This window comes from Lissotriton vulgaris, chromosome 3_1 (assembly GCF_964263255.1).
Source record: "Lissotriton vulgaris chromosome 3_1, aLisVul1.2, whole genome shotgun sequence".
NCBI lineage: Eukaryota > Metazoa > Chordata > Amphibia > Caudata > Salamandridae > Lissotriton > Lissotriton vulgaris.
In genome coordinates, this window is record NC_141689.1 from 59,465,923 (window position 1) to 59,481,541 (window position 15,619).

Consider the following 15,619-nt stretch of genomic DNA (forward strand, 5'->3'; position numbering starts at 1 on the left):
CAGTTTAATTATGCTCACACTGACAAAGATTTGAAACCAATTTTCCTGATATCATGCGAGGGGATCCTTATTTCAAAGCCCTGAAGGTCAGATCACATTATATCCAGAAGATATGCCTAAGAAGGTGGAATCCTTCTTAGTAAAAGCACTAGGTGCTTCTACTTTTGTCTCTAAAGTAGAAGACCTTTGCATCCTGCTCTCTGATTCTCACACAAGAGATTTTCATGATGGTTGGACTGCAGCAAATCATTAAATAGCATAAGGGGGTGACCCCTTTGTTAAGGTGTCTGTGGATGCTGCAAGATGTTGGTTCTTGATCCAGGCCTGGGTGGTAGATCAATGTTGCTTACAATATTATTCTTTGTCCAAAAGCTCTCTAGCCACTACCTGGAGTAATGGTTAAAACTGGCAGTTGAGCAGTGGTGGCTGGCTTATTCGGGCACATGACACCCCAAAGCCAGGACATAAGGCACAACATCCAGCAAGCAAGGTGAACTGTGTTTGAGAAGGAGTGCACAGTGGTGTAGCATCCTCAAGTGTTAATCTGTCAGTGTTTACTTTAGTTTTTCTCACTGACCTAGAGCAGTATTCTAATTGTTTGCTTGATTTGATTTTCACTGAAAGTTTGTTCTCCATTTATTTGTTTTTATCGGGCGGACTTGCCACATTGGTTGTGTACCTCATTTCCTCCCATCTTCACTGCCATCCTGTGCATTGGTGGTTTAGTCTTCCTAAGCCAAAGAAATAATCAAATATGCCGGGTGATATACATTCAATGTCACTTGAAATTGCTGTTTTACTGGCTAAATCTGTTATACATCTGCTGCCCTGTACTGTGTGTGTTAAGGAGAGCTTCATTGGGAACTGTACAGACAGTGATAGAAGGCATTGTCTGTATAACTTGCAAGATATACAGGTAATATATAAGATGATGAACAAGAACAATTTTAATTTAGTAAAATACGGAACATTTTTATGTGTTTCAATATTGTAAGTCTACACTTTCACAATTGCTTTATAAACCTTCTTGCTTACTCAAATTTGTTCGAAATTGCACCATTTGCCCACATCTTTTTCAAACTTTTCCCAGGGAGAGAACCCCCTTATTACTGTCAGGTTTGTTCTCTATGCTCACAGGGCACGCATCCCACCCTTTTACGCCCCACCACTATCAAATGCCACCAACCATGACTGCAGAAAAACGTTCTGCCAAACTTTTCATACTATAGAACAGTTTTCTGCACTTTAAAATTGTCTATTTTTCATAAAAGGCTGTCTTCTTCAGTTATACTTATGACACAGTGTCTACTGGTCAGTGGGCGTAAGGAGCCTGCTGTTTGTAAAAGCAACACTTTTAAATGGGAGAAAATCAAAATAAAGAGTTAACTTGATCATTAAGGTAACTAATCATTTTAATTATCTTCCTTTTAAAAGCATTCAGAAATATTATTTTGTTCACAGCTCCAGTATTGAATTGACAAGGACCTTTACTAAGAGTTAAAAACGTCAGTGCTTCAGTTGTTCACCTCTGAGACCCATCTGAAATCTGACTGAGCACTGCCTATTATCAGGCCCAGCTATCTGCAGCCTGTTGATAATATTGTAAAATAAACACAGCTTTCTCTTAACTTTAAAAGGAAAATATAACTATGTGCTTATTTAAAAATGATCTCAAGGCTGTGAGCTACTCTGAAGGTGTCTAGGAGCTACTGGTAGATCACGATTGCACCAGACTCATAAACATCTATCCATTTTCAGCAGTGTTATCCTACCTAAGCTTTTTATTTGGCTATCCCGTGTCACTTTCCTCTGTGTATTTATTTGTTCTCCTTCTCTCTCTGCTCTCCTAACCTGACACATTTGTATACAAGTTTAAAAATATTATAAAAAAGATAAGACAAAATGTTCTTTGTAAAGATCTTTAATACATATTCTAGTCACTAAGATACATTTGTATTTTGCAACAAATCTGCTTGGCATTACAGTAATATTTCATGTTTTACTGTGCTCCCATATAGTGACCTGTGTGTATCCAGTGAAGGTGCTATATTCTTTATTCATCAACTTGTTTGACTCTCAGGTCATAGAATGAGACTCCTTTCCAAATGCCCGAGACAACTGTTTCATGCCCAAAGACTGTGCAGACTTTAGCCGTGTAGGGCACGTCTATAGTGGCTTTCTTGGCTTTGGCAATTTGACGGACAGCCTTTCCAGGTTCAACTTCAAAGTCTGATACCATTTTAAAGTTTGTCTGCAAAAAAAGAGTTGTTTCATAAATACATTTTACACAGTTGTATCACATGTTTGTACTAGATTTTGCAAACAACATTAACCCTTTTTCCTGTTGGTGAGGAGATACTACAATGACTTGCATGAGGTGCCAGATAGCCAAAATTGAATTACCTAATTAGAGACATATTGGTTTATATAATTTGTAGTGGAATTTGTAGTGGTTCACATATCAAATAGACAGCTTATATATGAAGAATGCTGAATGTGCCTTTATGTGCACTGCATTGGTTAACATATGTTGTATTGCTTTGTATGCACTATACTGGCTGATATACAGGAACACTGGTTTCATTCATCAGTATGAAGGTTAAGGTTATGCTACTGGTACACAACTCAAGGGTATTGAATTGCATCATAAGGCATTAGGTTTAAAGAATACAGTTTTTAAACACAACATATTAGTTTCTATTACTAATTTACTAGCTTAATGCATTGGTGTATGCACGGTAAATACCTGTCTTTGTATAATACAATGGGATTCATGCACAATACACTGGTTTCATGGAACAGTGTATTTGTCTCCCTTTATATAGAATTGGTAGGAATTGCAATAGGATATCACTATTGAGGAAATGTTAAACCATTTGTTCCAATGGGCCTAAGGGACAGATTTGCAACCATTATAGCTCTCGCAAACAGAGATTCGGCAGGCAGGGATCCACGGATCACTGGCTACCCTTAAAAAATGGGGCTGCATTTTTTTTAAAGTTGCTTTATTGAAAAGTAAACTCGGACATGGTGGTCTGCAGTCCCCAGCAGACCACCATCCATGTGTTATTGCCAATGGGTCGCAAGGCAATTGCAACCCCATTGAGAATTGCTAATGTGTCTGAAACACATTAGTAATTATTTATCTATTTAGACTTTTACTTTGAGCGAACATTACCCAAGTGGGTATCGGGGACGTTACAGTAGACACCAGGGTGAGAGAAACATATACAGCAAATGAAAGTAAGCTATAATAGCAGTCACAATAACAATACAGGAAGTAGTAGAACTAAGGCGGGTGAAGAACACCCTCTAGTCATTCATTTTGTTTTTCATTTCAAAATCTTTTATTCGATTGATCATTTTGATAATCATAAAAAGTACATCATCATAAAATCACGTTATTACATTGCAAGTTAAAAATGTTAAAAAAGATTCTTTTAAATCCATGTACAAAATTAATACAGTTAATCAAAAATTCAGTTAGACGTTGTTCCTATAGCTTTACGGATTGTTAGACAAGATTTCAGAAACATCGCTACATTCTTTGCCACATATTGTGTTTCTAGTTGTTGCAGTGCTAAAAATGCCGGGTGACAGGTCCTCAACCCCATCTGGCGCAACATTGGGGTTATCCAACGTTTACGCGTTTGATCATAATAACGACAAAACAACACAACATGAATAGTCGTTTGAGGGGACCCTCTAGTCCAAAAGGGATAAACAGTGCAGGTCATAGTGACAGGCGGCAGATCACAAGTGCAACTCATGTGATTTATTAGTGCCAGGGCGTATGTATGTATGTATGGAATTTGTAAAGCGCAGGAATCACCCCCGTAGGGGTATCTCCACGCTATCATAGAGAGGAAGTCAGGCAGACAAAAACAGACTAGGATAAAGCCCTAAATAATTCAGTTTTTAGGAGTTTCCGGAAGTGTAGAAGACTAGCGCATTTGACTGAGAAGGATCAAGAATGGCGTGGGTGTCGAGGTAGACCATTAATTGAGTGTTAACATAGCACTCCGTCATTTTGCTCATCAACGGGAGGAGCGAAATGGGGCGATAATTGGAGAGCACTTCAGCAGGCAGCTGCTCTTTCTTCTTAATAGGTATCACTTGAGCGGTCTTCCAGTCAGGTGGCAGAATACCTTCGCTTAAAGAAGTATTCAAAATCTCAGCAATTGGGGCGTAGAGATCCTGAGAGCTCGAGCAGGCATTTGTTCATCAATAGCACTTTCACTTGTTATTTGAAAGATGCAGGCAAAGGGTTAACTCTAATTTCAGAAGGAGGGCATTGAAGATTCTCGAGGCACTGCCAGAGTAGGTCCGATTGTAGATTTTCTTAAATTTCAACAGTTTTAATTGTAGGGACTTAGAGCTTCTTGACGTTCTAGCCCCACCAGATAGCTTCAATTTATGTGCAATGTACCTCAGGGTCTTGGATTGTACGGCTTTGTGTGTCATGCAGGCAATTGTTAACCAAATTCTTGCCTTGAAAGGGAGCCAGTTTAGTGATTTCAAATCCGTTGTGCAGTGGTTATCCTGTTTAGATCCAGAAATGAGCCTTAAAGTTGAGCTAAGGGAGGCCCTTTGATCTAGAAATTTCATTTTAAGAGTCTCTTGTAAGCCGCAAAAAAATCGTAATTAGAGATCGCAAAATCAAATGTTCGTACATCTGGCCCCAAATGCCCATAGGTAGAAATGGTTTTCAATTGCCAAATTTCCAATTTCTTAATTCGAAATCGCAAATGTAGAATTTCAAAGCCAAGAGTAACTACCACTTGATGAACACCCCAAAAAAAGTGGTGCACATGAAAAGCACACACAGGGCCTAGGGGCATGTGTGTGCATTATGGTACTTCAAAAAAAGCATTTGGAGTGTTTTTTTTTTAAATTGCACATGGTTACCAGCGACTTGTATTTCCTAGATGCCCATTTCTTATTTAAGAAATGATTTGTACATGTGCTAAGAAATTGTATATACGGAATCCCTTTTTGCAATTTCCTGTTTAGGGAATCACAAATTAAGTAGAAATCGCATTTTGAGATTTCCTATCAGCTTTGGTACATTAGAAAAGGCTGTTTTTCTAAGTGAAAACCCTTCCCTAAGGCTTTGAGAGAATGACGTGGACCATTGTATGTTCACAGAAAAGACTGTATACCTCTCACAAGCCTGGCCTAACAAATGGTCGCAAATATGGCAGAAATGGAACACTTACAGGGGGGACATCTGTGAGCCACCAAGAGACCTACCACTATCAAACGCTAAGTAAAGCTTACCTGTCTGACGTCTTGTGCTACCTTCTACCCCGGTGGGGATAAGACTTTGAAGTGGAAAGTTGTCGATTGCAATATAGTACATGATATTGTCTGTAATGTGCTATTTATGTTTAATTTGTTATTAATAAAAAGAACATTAAAATAAAAGAGAAAAGGCTGTTTTGTATTTCATAACAGGCCCAAATTGTGATTCAGCCCATTAAGAAAAGCAAGAAGCTTGTGTGCATCGGGCCCTTAGTGTATTACTTAATGTTTCTTGCTGTGAAAGTTTTCTGCAACTCTAGTTGCCCGTGTGTCTGATTTAGTATTGATGATTTTGACTGGATATACTTCTGATGTGGAGTGAATCCCTGAAACCGGTCCTAGGATGCTTGTTTCCAGTCCAGAGAGGACCTGGCCTGGCAGTTCGGGCTGGACTGCTTCCATTGGTTGCATCTGGAAGTATCCAGGGCTTTTATTTAAAAACCTGAAAACCTGGTTCTTTCAACAGACTTAGCTTTTTTCCTCTCTGACTTTTAGCTTGTAGTGCGCCGGGACACTCCTTGAAGTAGCTGTGAGCAATATAAACTGTATATCATATCAAATCATATCATCAAATCATTGGGGAGCCAGGAGGGGCTCCTAGATTGCTCAGGCAAGAAAGAGTCCTATGGAGCAAAGACTATATTCTAACTGAACTCAAATGGAAGTGACGTATCAAGCTCTCAAACATTTTTCAAGAACAATAGACAACAATTCTGTACTCCTAAGGACAGACAGTATGTCAACAAAGGCTTAATTAGTAGGGGGACCCAAGATTGAACTCCTTGGTGAAGTGTGTAAAACACATCTTTCAGGGGGCAAAGGCACATTAAGCGAAGGTTACAACAATTCATATTCAGAGGATTCTAAATGAGAAGGCAGATCGTTCTTCTCAGAATTTCCATCTGACCCTGTGGTATTCATGGAGATTTACACACAGTGTGTTTAGAAATCAGAGGAATACTTTGAGAAAGAAGAAGTGACCTATTGTCATTGAGTGCTGACTCCTAAGCTGTTTGAGACAGAACTTTCGGCATCATATACAATCCGATGATAAACTGATTTAGTGTTTGAATACAGAATAATGTGCACTCTTTGGAAAGAATATTTCCCAATGAAAGCAGATGTTTTCTGAAGCTATAAAGATTAGGTTCGCTTTCAATCAGAAGCACTCTTTAAATCATGAAACTAGAAACTTGTTATGTCACACTGAGAGAAGTAACTTGTATGTGAGACTTTAGTTTCTAGGGGAAATTTGAGTTTTAACCAAGGACAATCATCTTGAGGGAACAGTACATCAGCTTCAGATTCATACACCCTGAAGAACAAAGGCTGGTTAGTACAGGGCATAATTGAAGCCAGCACTTTCCAAGTAAGGTGTGTGTAGCAATTAGTGATCAGCTACTCTGAACCTACAGACAAATGTAAACCAACATTAGTGGAGCCTGCTGTAGGGAAGAACTTCCAAATCCAGATCAAAGACTCCACATTTGAATAAAAGCATTACATTACAGTTGGTATGTGCAAGCATGAGGTGATTTTGAGTCTTTTTTGTGGATTTGGGGTTTGATGTCAGGACTGCTAACTTCTCAGTTGTTTCCCTCACACAAAATAAAAGTGCACCTGCTTGTTTATTTTTTATTTTATTTATTCTTTTAGTTTATTATTTGTTGCCAGCCACCATGACTTCGCCATGTAGACACTGTAACTATATCATCAGTGTTGATTATGTGATCTCATTGGACCGCTCTCTCCATGCGGGCTCAACAATCTCACAGAGAAAAGAAAAGCATTTTCATAGATACAATGAGCAAGCTGTATTGCCATGTGAAACACTGAAGGAGAACCAGTGTCACAAAGTCTCACCACACAGATTGGCATTGCAGATCCTTCTCTTTGCTATAATGTTCCAACTTTAGTTGTGACTCATAGTCCTGTGTTTTGGGGAAGCATTTCTTCCACAGTCAGTCAAACATAAAATCATCAACATAGTACTTCTTAGGGTGCTGAACACTAGTCGTGCCTATGGAGTGAATATAAATGCTGGGTGGGCTGCAAGCTCCCTGTCAGGGAGACCTAAAATATAATAGAGAGAGGCTTCCTCACTTAGTAATTCCCCAAACTGTTGGGGGTTAACACATATGAGAAAGAATGGAACAAGAAGGTAGTTAAGATCATCCCTACATTTCAAAAAGACACTTTATCTCCTACGCCCCTTTGAGTATTGTGCTTTTGAAAAGATATAATGAATTCTTTAGATTAGAGCTGCAATTTCACACTTTTTTGCAAGTTCACACTTTTTTTCTCTGGCATGTATGATGAGCCACCTACACATAGGCTATCCAAAACTGATTCAAGGGCTGAAACAGTCAAGCACAACACATATTCTCAACATTCATCCTGCTAAACATAGATAGTGTAAAGACTCATACAACATCCATGTCCCTCTGGTTTGCACTGTGTATCAGAGCTGGTCTCTTCCCTTGGGGTCCTATTCCTGTTGAGCAGAGTTTTCAATAGTGGAGAAGTCTGCAGAGGGAGACTGGTTCACAATGGCAAAAGCAACAAACAGATGATCATCAACATAGTACTTCTTAGGGTGCTGAACACTAGTCGTGCTGTGGAAGGCCTTTTTTGCTTTGCATGCAAGTTAGGCCACAAGCCAGTAGCAGAATTGATTACTTTATATGAATCAAAATGTTTTTCCAATGCTGCTCACTGGGCAGGAGTATAGGGAGATCATAAAAGTAGACAACTGCAAACACTAGAAAACACGTTTTTAAAAAGATTGTTGATGATCCCAATAAGCGCCTCTACAGCATTCTGCCACTCTGAGGTAGGGATGGATTTTATTGCAGATCGGATTAATATTGCCCCACTGATTCTCTGGGCTGAAGTCTGGCTGTCAGAAGACTTAAAGCTCACATGGGAAATTATCAAGGATTGTATGAAGCTGGATAATGCTGAGGCTATCTCATGGCTTCATTATGTGAAAGGAAAATTCAATGAAATAGGCCTAGGGCATTATTATAATAATCCTGCCAGCATCGATATAAATATGAAACTGAATATAAAAGATGCATTTTTTTCGGAGCTTGATAATCGCCGGTGGCAATCAGGGCTGCATCCTCAGTTAGATCAGCCTCTTTTGCAACAGCAGTTTTACTTGTCCTTTACCACGAGGCTTTGGCTTTCCACAGTGCACTTTTTTAGTGGCCTTTTCCAAACAGGCTGGATGGTGCAATAACCTCACCCCCTGCCCTTGTGATAGTTCAGCACTGCAAAGCACCCTGTACTATACTCTATTCTGCACACTATACAAAGAGACATGGGCACGGTTCCTTATTCTACTTTAAGTGAAACACGACCCGTAATTACCAGGAGGGTTTTAATCTCTTACGCTCCTTGTCCACTGCAGTTATTGGTACTGTGGTAACATATTTTATTAGAATTTTATTTTTAATAAGGAAATGGTGTGAAATGTAAATGAAATAGGTGCTTTCCTTTTTAGAAACTTGAATTTTAAACTTTTTATAAATTGTTGATGAGTGTCTGAGTCAAGTGACATATCATTACATACATTTTATTCATTTTTTATGTATTTAATACTTTTATGGTCCATTTTTTATCCTACTTAGGGAAGACTGATCAACATAGTTGCCGAAATAGAATCAACTTGGTGCAAACTCAACCCTCAGTTCTGGGCCAGGGCGATCGCATTTCACAACTTGAAAAAGAATTGTTGCTGCTGCGAGGGAACGTTAATGATGTGGAGGGCTGCTCACGGGGAAATAGAGTTAGGGTGAGAGTTACAGGAGATTTACAGGAGAGAGCAGAGGGCCCATCTATGGAATTGTTATTGGAGGACGGTGGAGCAGGCCCTATGAGTGCCAGGCAAACCACTGCAGCCGGGGCCCTTCCTAGGGCAGTGGTTGTAAGACTCCAAAACTACAGAGACAGAGATGTGATCCTGCAGAGGGCTCTATCACACTGGCCCTTGGAGGTGGAGGGGACCATGGTTACTCTTTGTCTGGACTATACTGCAGTGGTTCAAAAACAGAGAGAGACATTTAAAGCAATTAAGAGACAGCTACGGAGTTTGGATATACAATTTGTGTTGTTTTTCCCCCACCAGGCTCTTTGTCATACTAGACGGTGAAATTTACGTTTTCCTCTAACTCAAAAGAGGTCTGGGAGTGGCTAGAGAGCTGAGTGTATCGAATCCTTCCAGGAGAACATGAAAATCGCTTCACATCAGAATTGAGAAAAGCAAAGACACGACGCAAGCGGCGGAGGAGACTGACCCAAAGGCTGTGCAGGGACCAGGCGGAGATTAAGAGAGCAACATTGGTGAAGGTGCTACACCGACAACAAACCACAAATGTGGGCACAAGATGCAATGTCCTCAGGGCAGTGGGGGAGTCAGAGTCTGGGGCCTCAGGTTAGGAGACACCGGCCCCACTGGTGACACTGACTTTGGGGTAAATAATACAACCACCACAAGGACACCAGCAACATGGGGGACTGCCTGTTCCCTACCTGGCTAAGTCAACGGCAGGTTGGAACTGCCTAGAATCATTGTGGAGGAGCACATGGCTGGTAGAGGTATTCGGTCTTTGTGGTTTATGCAAGTGAGACATAATAGTGCTCAGTAAACAACAAAAAAGAAAAAGAAAAATACAGACAAAGGAACTATCCAAATAAAATGTTAGATGAAGCAGAAGAGAAGGTCAAGGCATTGGACAGACAGATACTTCTGTCTATCCAATGCCATGACCTTCTCTGCCATGACAACAAAAAAGGAAGAAACGACAAAGACACGTTTTTGTATCAAAGTACTCAACACAATCAAAGAACATTAAAAGAATCATTCATCAGAAATGGGAGCTTATGCACCATGAACCAGACTTTAATGGTTTATTTGCCAAAAAACCCTTATTTGCATCCACCCTATCGAAGAACCTGAAAGAAAGACTGAAACCACCCTGAGAAATTTCTACAACTAACTTGACTGGAATGAACCACTTCCATAATTCCATACATTGCAACAAAGTGATCGTTGGAGACAACATTTTACATCCCAGATCAGGGGCAATCATTAAATTACGACATTGAACCACCTGGGACCCAAAAAATGTAATATACAGCATCAAATGTTCCTGTGGTTTACTATACATAGGTAAAACAGAGCTCAAGGTAAAAATTAAGTATGGGCGGAAAATTCGTTCCGCTCGCGGAATTTGCAGATTTTCGACGATTTCGCGATCCGCGAATCACACGAAATCACGGCAAAATCCGTGAATCCGCGAGCGGGATGAATTTTGCTCAGGAAGCACTTACAGGGTTACAGCAGGTGCCCAAGTTGAAGCTAATTTCTTTGAAACCATTTACAAAATGGTTACAAAGAAAATACCTTCAACTTGGGCACCTGCTGTAACCCTGTAAATGCTTCCTGAGCGGTGCCTCGTTGCCTACTTGCAACTATTCTCTGACCCTGCTCTGACCCTCGAAGCAGGGTCAGAGAATAGTTACAATTAGGCAAGGAGGCTCCTGTCACAAAAATTAAACCTCAGCAGGAAGCACTTACAGATATAAATAAAGCAGGTGCCCGAGTTGAAGCTCAAATTCAGTAACGCATTATTAATCAGCCCAGGAATCTAGTGAACACGGTCGATGCTAGGCAGGTGTACTTTTTTCCAAGATCTACCATCTACACTTAGCTGTAATCCGTGATGGGAGTCTAGGCATCCACAAGTTTCTCGAGCGCAATCCCCCTGTACTTCCAGTGACCAGCACTTACTGCTTTCTCCTCATTTGCTGCTCTGATCGGTCTTGAACCTTTATAAACAAGAGGCATGTGAACTCGCACAGAAGCCCGGCCCCACACACACTAGGCTATGCAACCTCTTCCCGCCCTTTCCCCCACTGTGATAGACAGCTCACTCGAGGGACCTCGGCACCTATGGGCGCGGTGTCAGGAAGGCCTGATGAATCCACAGGAGTCGACGCTTAGTCCCAATGCCCCTCTGCCTCAGGAGCCACCCGACACTACAATGTCCAGGTAACCACTAAAACAGAAGGGAAAGGGGAAGAGGATAAAATAACAAAAGAAAAGAGAGACTGCCTTCGAGTGATAGTATACACTCGTCGTATTGGTCCTCTGGGTCTTCTGGTAACACCTGTAAGGAAACCCTAATTAATTTTCATGCAAATCTATTTAACATTCGAAGTCATATTCATTGCTATCATAACGCTTACCCCTGGACCTTAGGCAATTGCTTCTCTCTCACAAATTTTCAACTGAAACTCGGATTTTCTTATGACCTACGTGAAACACAGTATCATTAGCTCTCAAGAATACTTTACATGAATTATCTAACGTGACTCTATGATGCCCCATATTATCAAAAGTATACCTGACAGAGTTGAGGAATGCTCTGTAACGTAAGTCCATAAACATAGTGTTCCGTGGTTCACCAACATAAATTCTGCAGTTCCATGGAGATTCTAAAACCCTAACTATGAGTAAGATATAAAGAAAGAAAACAGCTTCTGGCGAACAAGTTCAGTCACTCGTTAACCACTTGAATTGAGACGCCCAGATGCGTCAAATGCGATACAAATACATTCTAGAATGGAGCTTGAAGATTCTTACTTCCTTTTCCCACGTTGCGCATGCGAATGCTGAGATACCTTCGGTTGAAGAAATTGAAAACTTCCCTGAAAACTCGGAACTCCGGAACTTCACTCTGACTTCGTGAACGATTTCAGTTGAAGTGCGCAGTTCGTTATCGGAACACGCGCCTCACCTGCAGCATCTGTTGCGAGCTGAGAAACACTAGACCGGCAACCTTGGACTCTGCCGCGCCCTGATTCTTCCGCCATGTGTGTACTGCTACTTTGGAGTTCAATCAAACACCGCTTAAGAAAGATTACTGGTATCACATGACGTCTTTTCAAACGCGAGTGTCTACATCGCGTCTGACCTCTTAACGTGATTTTAGGGTTTTTTCCACCACGTTAAATAGTTGCTAGACAAGTCTTGACAGTACCTCCCTCCAAAATAGGGCCCCCCAGTTTTGGCTTTGTAGGGAACATTCTGTGGAAGGTTTGAATTAATCTTGGAGCATGTACATTTGAAGAAGGTTCCCAGGATCTCTCCTCTGGTCCATAACCTTTCCATTCAACCAAGTAATATAACTTCTTTCTGGAAATTTTAGAGTCTAGAATCCTGCTAACCTCAAACTCTTCTCCTGATTCTACATCTATGGGGGAAGGAGCCACCTTAAGCCTAACATTTTTTGGATTATTTTTAAGTAGGGAAACATGAAAGGCTGGATGTATTTTCAATGATTTTGGAAGTTGTAATTTGACTACCACCGGGTTTATGACTCTTAACACCTTAAATGGACCAATAAATCGGGGTTGAAACTTCCTGTTGCCTTGTAATCTTAAATGTTTAGTAGACAACCATACCTCATCACCCACCTCAAAACTTGACCCTGATCTTCTTTTTTTATCTGCTTGCCTTTTGTACGACTCTTTAGCCTTGGTTAAGTTCTTCTGGGCCTTATCATAAGCTACTCTTAAATCGGTCATGACTTCAGTAATTGCTGGCACTGTTTCATCCATTTTGCCCAAAACTAGTCTCGGGTGTCTTCCTGAATTTAGATAGAATGGGGAATACCCAGTGGAGTCATGCACAGCATTGTTATAGGCAAATTCCGCAGACCACAACAACTCGGACCAATTACCCTCCTGTTCCAACAAAAAGAGTTGAAGATACTGTTCTAGCTCCTGGTTGACACTCTCTGTCTGACCATCTGTTTCTGGGTGTTAACTGGTCGAGTATCGCGTGTCAATTCCAATGCTATGCATGAATTTTCTCCAAAATTTGGATATGAATTGAGTACCCCTATCTGATATAAGGATTTGTGGAATCCCATGAGCCCGCACTATATTTTGATTAAATAGTTGAACTAACTGAGGAGCAGTGGGAACAGCCCTTAAGGGAATGAAGTGTCCCATCTTAGAAAAGGAATCAACGAGCACCAAAATGACCCTATGCCCCAAACTAGGTGGAAGATGAAATGAAATGAATGAAACTTATATAGCGCACGACTTACCCTGGGGCATCTCCGCGCTTGCTTAGGGAACCCGTCCTGGTATTCCCCTGTGAGATAACCCTGGCAGGGTATCCACAAGGTGAAAGCCAGGCATCCCACCGCGAGGGTCCGTTGTTCTACAATTAAATCTAATGACACAGCATGCCACGGGCCTGGAGCATTAGGCAAAGGCTGTAGTAACCCCTGAGGAGCACTTCGATTAGGTTTCCCTTTAATGCACACTTCACAGGTTGAAACATACTGTCCTACCTGAACCAAAAATGCTGTTTTATTAGTTCCAGAGTCTTTTTAACTCCCTTATGACCAGCAAGACGATCATCATGAAAACTTTTCAAGACCTTGTCCTGCATTTCTTTGGACGGTAGGTACAGCTTGCCATCATAAAAGGGGAGGCCATTAACCAGAGTTTTCTTGTCGTCGGACGTAGCCCAATTGGTGAGCTCCGTGGAGTGATTCTTCAAAATTTCCTCTGTAATTTCTTCTAGCTGGATAACTCCTATTACCTTTTCCAACGGAATGATTAACTCTGGATGTGGTGGTTTAGTTTCTTCGGTAGAATTCAATCTTGACAAGGCGTCAGCCTTGCCAATTTGAGATCCCGGTTTGTAGGTGATCACGAAGTCGAACTCCGAGAAATACAGTGACCATCTCAATTGTCGTGGCGTGAGGGTTTTTACGGACTTCAGAAACTGTAAATTGCGGTGATCTGTGAATACAGTCACACAATGTTTGGCCCCCAACAGATAGTGACGCCAATCTTGGAAAGCTTCTTTCACTGCTAACAACTCCTTGTCGGCTATGGAATAATTGCATTCTGGTTCAGATAATTTTCTTGATCAGTAGGCTACCAGGTGTAGTTGCCCAGTTAATTTGTCTCTCTGAGATAATATGCCTCCTGTGGCGAAGTCTGACGCATCGGTTTCCACATAAAATGGTTGTTCAGAGTCGGGGTGTTTCAAAACTGGAGTGGTAACATAAGCCTTCTTTAGGGTCTGAAACAATTTTTCTGCCTCTTCCGACCATTCAAATTTCTTCCCTTTCTTCAATAGTCGGGTGATAGGTGAAACCTTATCTGAAAAATTGGGTATAAATCTGCGATAAAAATTAGCAAACCCAATAAAACTTTGTATTTCCTTCACGCATCTTGGAGAAGACCATTCTTGTATGACCTGAACTTTAGAATCATCCATTTCCACTCCGTCGGCTGACAACACAAAGCCCAGGAATTCCACTCGATCAGCATGAAAAGAGCATTTTTCAAGCTTAACATAGAGGTGATTCTCGAGCAACTTCTGTAACACCGCACAAACATGCTGCACATGCTCCTGGACGCTGTTTGAAAAAATCAAAATGTCGTCGATGTAAACTACCGCAACTCGATCCAAAAATTCCCACAGGACATCGTTAACAAAGTGCTGGAACGCTGCAGGAGCGTTGCTCAATCCATAGGGCATCACTTGATACTCGAACAGGCCGTATTTGGTCTGGAAGGCCGTCTTCCACTCGTCGCCCTCGGCCACTCCTACCAAATGATACGCGCCTCTAAGATCAAGTTTGGTATATATTTTGGCCCCCTTAACTTGATCCAACAGCTGAGTAATTAAGGGAAGGGGTGTTAGACCTGTCTGGCTTTTTGGCGAAGTCCCTCCTAATTTTTATTTATTTTGTCCCCTTTTTGCCCCTCATACCCTTATTAATTTTTGTGTCTACTGACTTTTTGTAGGTGTTGGCCAGGGGGATAGGTGTTCTCTCCCCCTCATAATCTTTTACCTCAGGCCCAGAGGCCTGTTCTGACAGGAAAGTTGGCACCACCTAAAATGGTGGCCACCAACTGCCCCAACTGTCACCAACAGAACTTGGCCATAGCCTAACATAGGGCATTCCAGAACCTTCTGGTCCATTCTGGACCACTGAAGGGCAGCCTATATAAGGCGGAATGCGGGGCAGCCATTTTGTCTACCTGTGGAAGTCAGCTGGAGGACAGGTGGTAGCTAAGGGTGGGAAAAGGTTAGACTTAGGGTTGACCTCCTGGACTGGGAAGCTGCCTATTTGGTCCAACCCACAACTCCCCTTTTAGTTACTTGTCTTGGCCCCGCTGTGGGAAGTTACTGGAGACCCTGGGCGCCTAGCTTGCCCCTTTTCTAAATCAGGGAGGGGAAGAATTAAGGAGAAGGAGACTGCAGCCTGCGGAG

General features: G+C 41.5%; 1 protein-coding gene across 1 annotated transcript in view; it reads right to left on the reverse strand.

Annotated features, from left to right (window-relative positions):
- Window positions 1-1,905: 1,905 nt before the first annotated feature.
- The window catches only part of LOC147725944 (uncharacterized), an 84,735-nt gene continuing 71,021 nt past the window's right edge, over window positions 1,906-15,619 (reverse strand). The window contains exon 4 of the mRNA XM_086960070.1: window positions 1,906-2,251. Coding sequence (XP_086816196.1) covers window positions 2,054-2,251 — 198 coding nt within the window. The 3' untranslated portion in view covers window positions 1,906-2,053. The remainder of the gene's footprint in view (window positions 2,252-15,619) is intronic.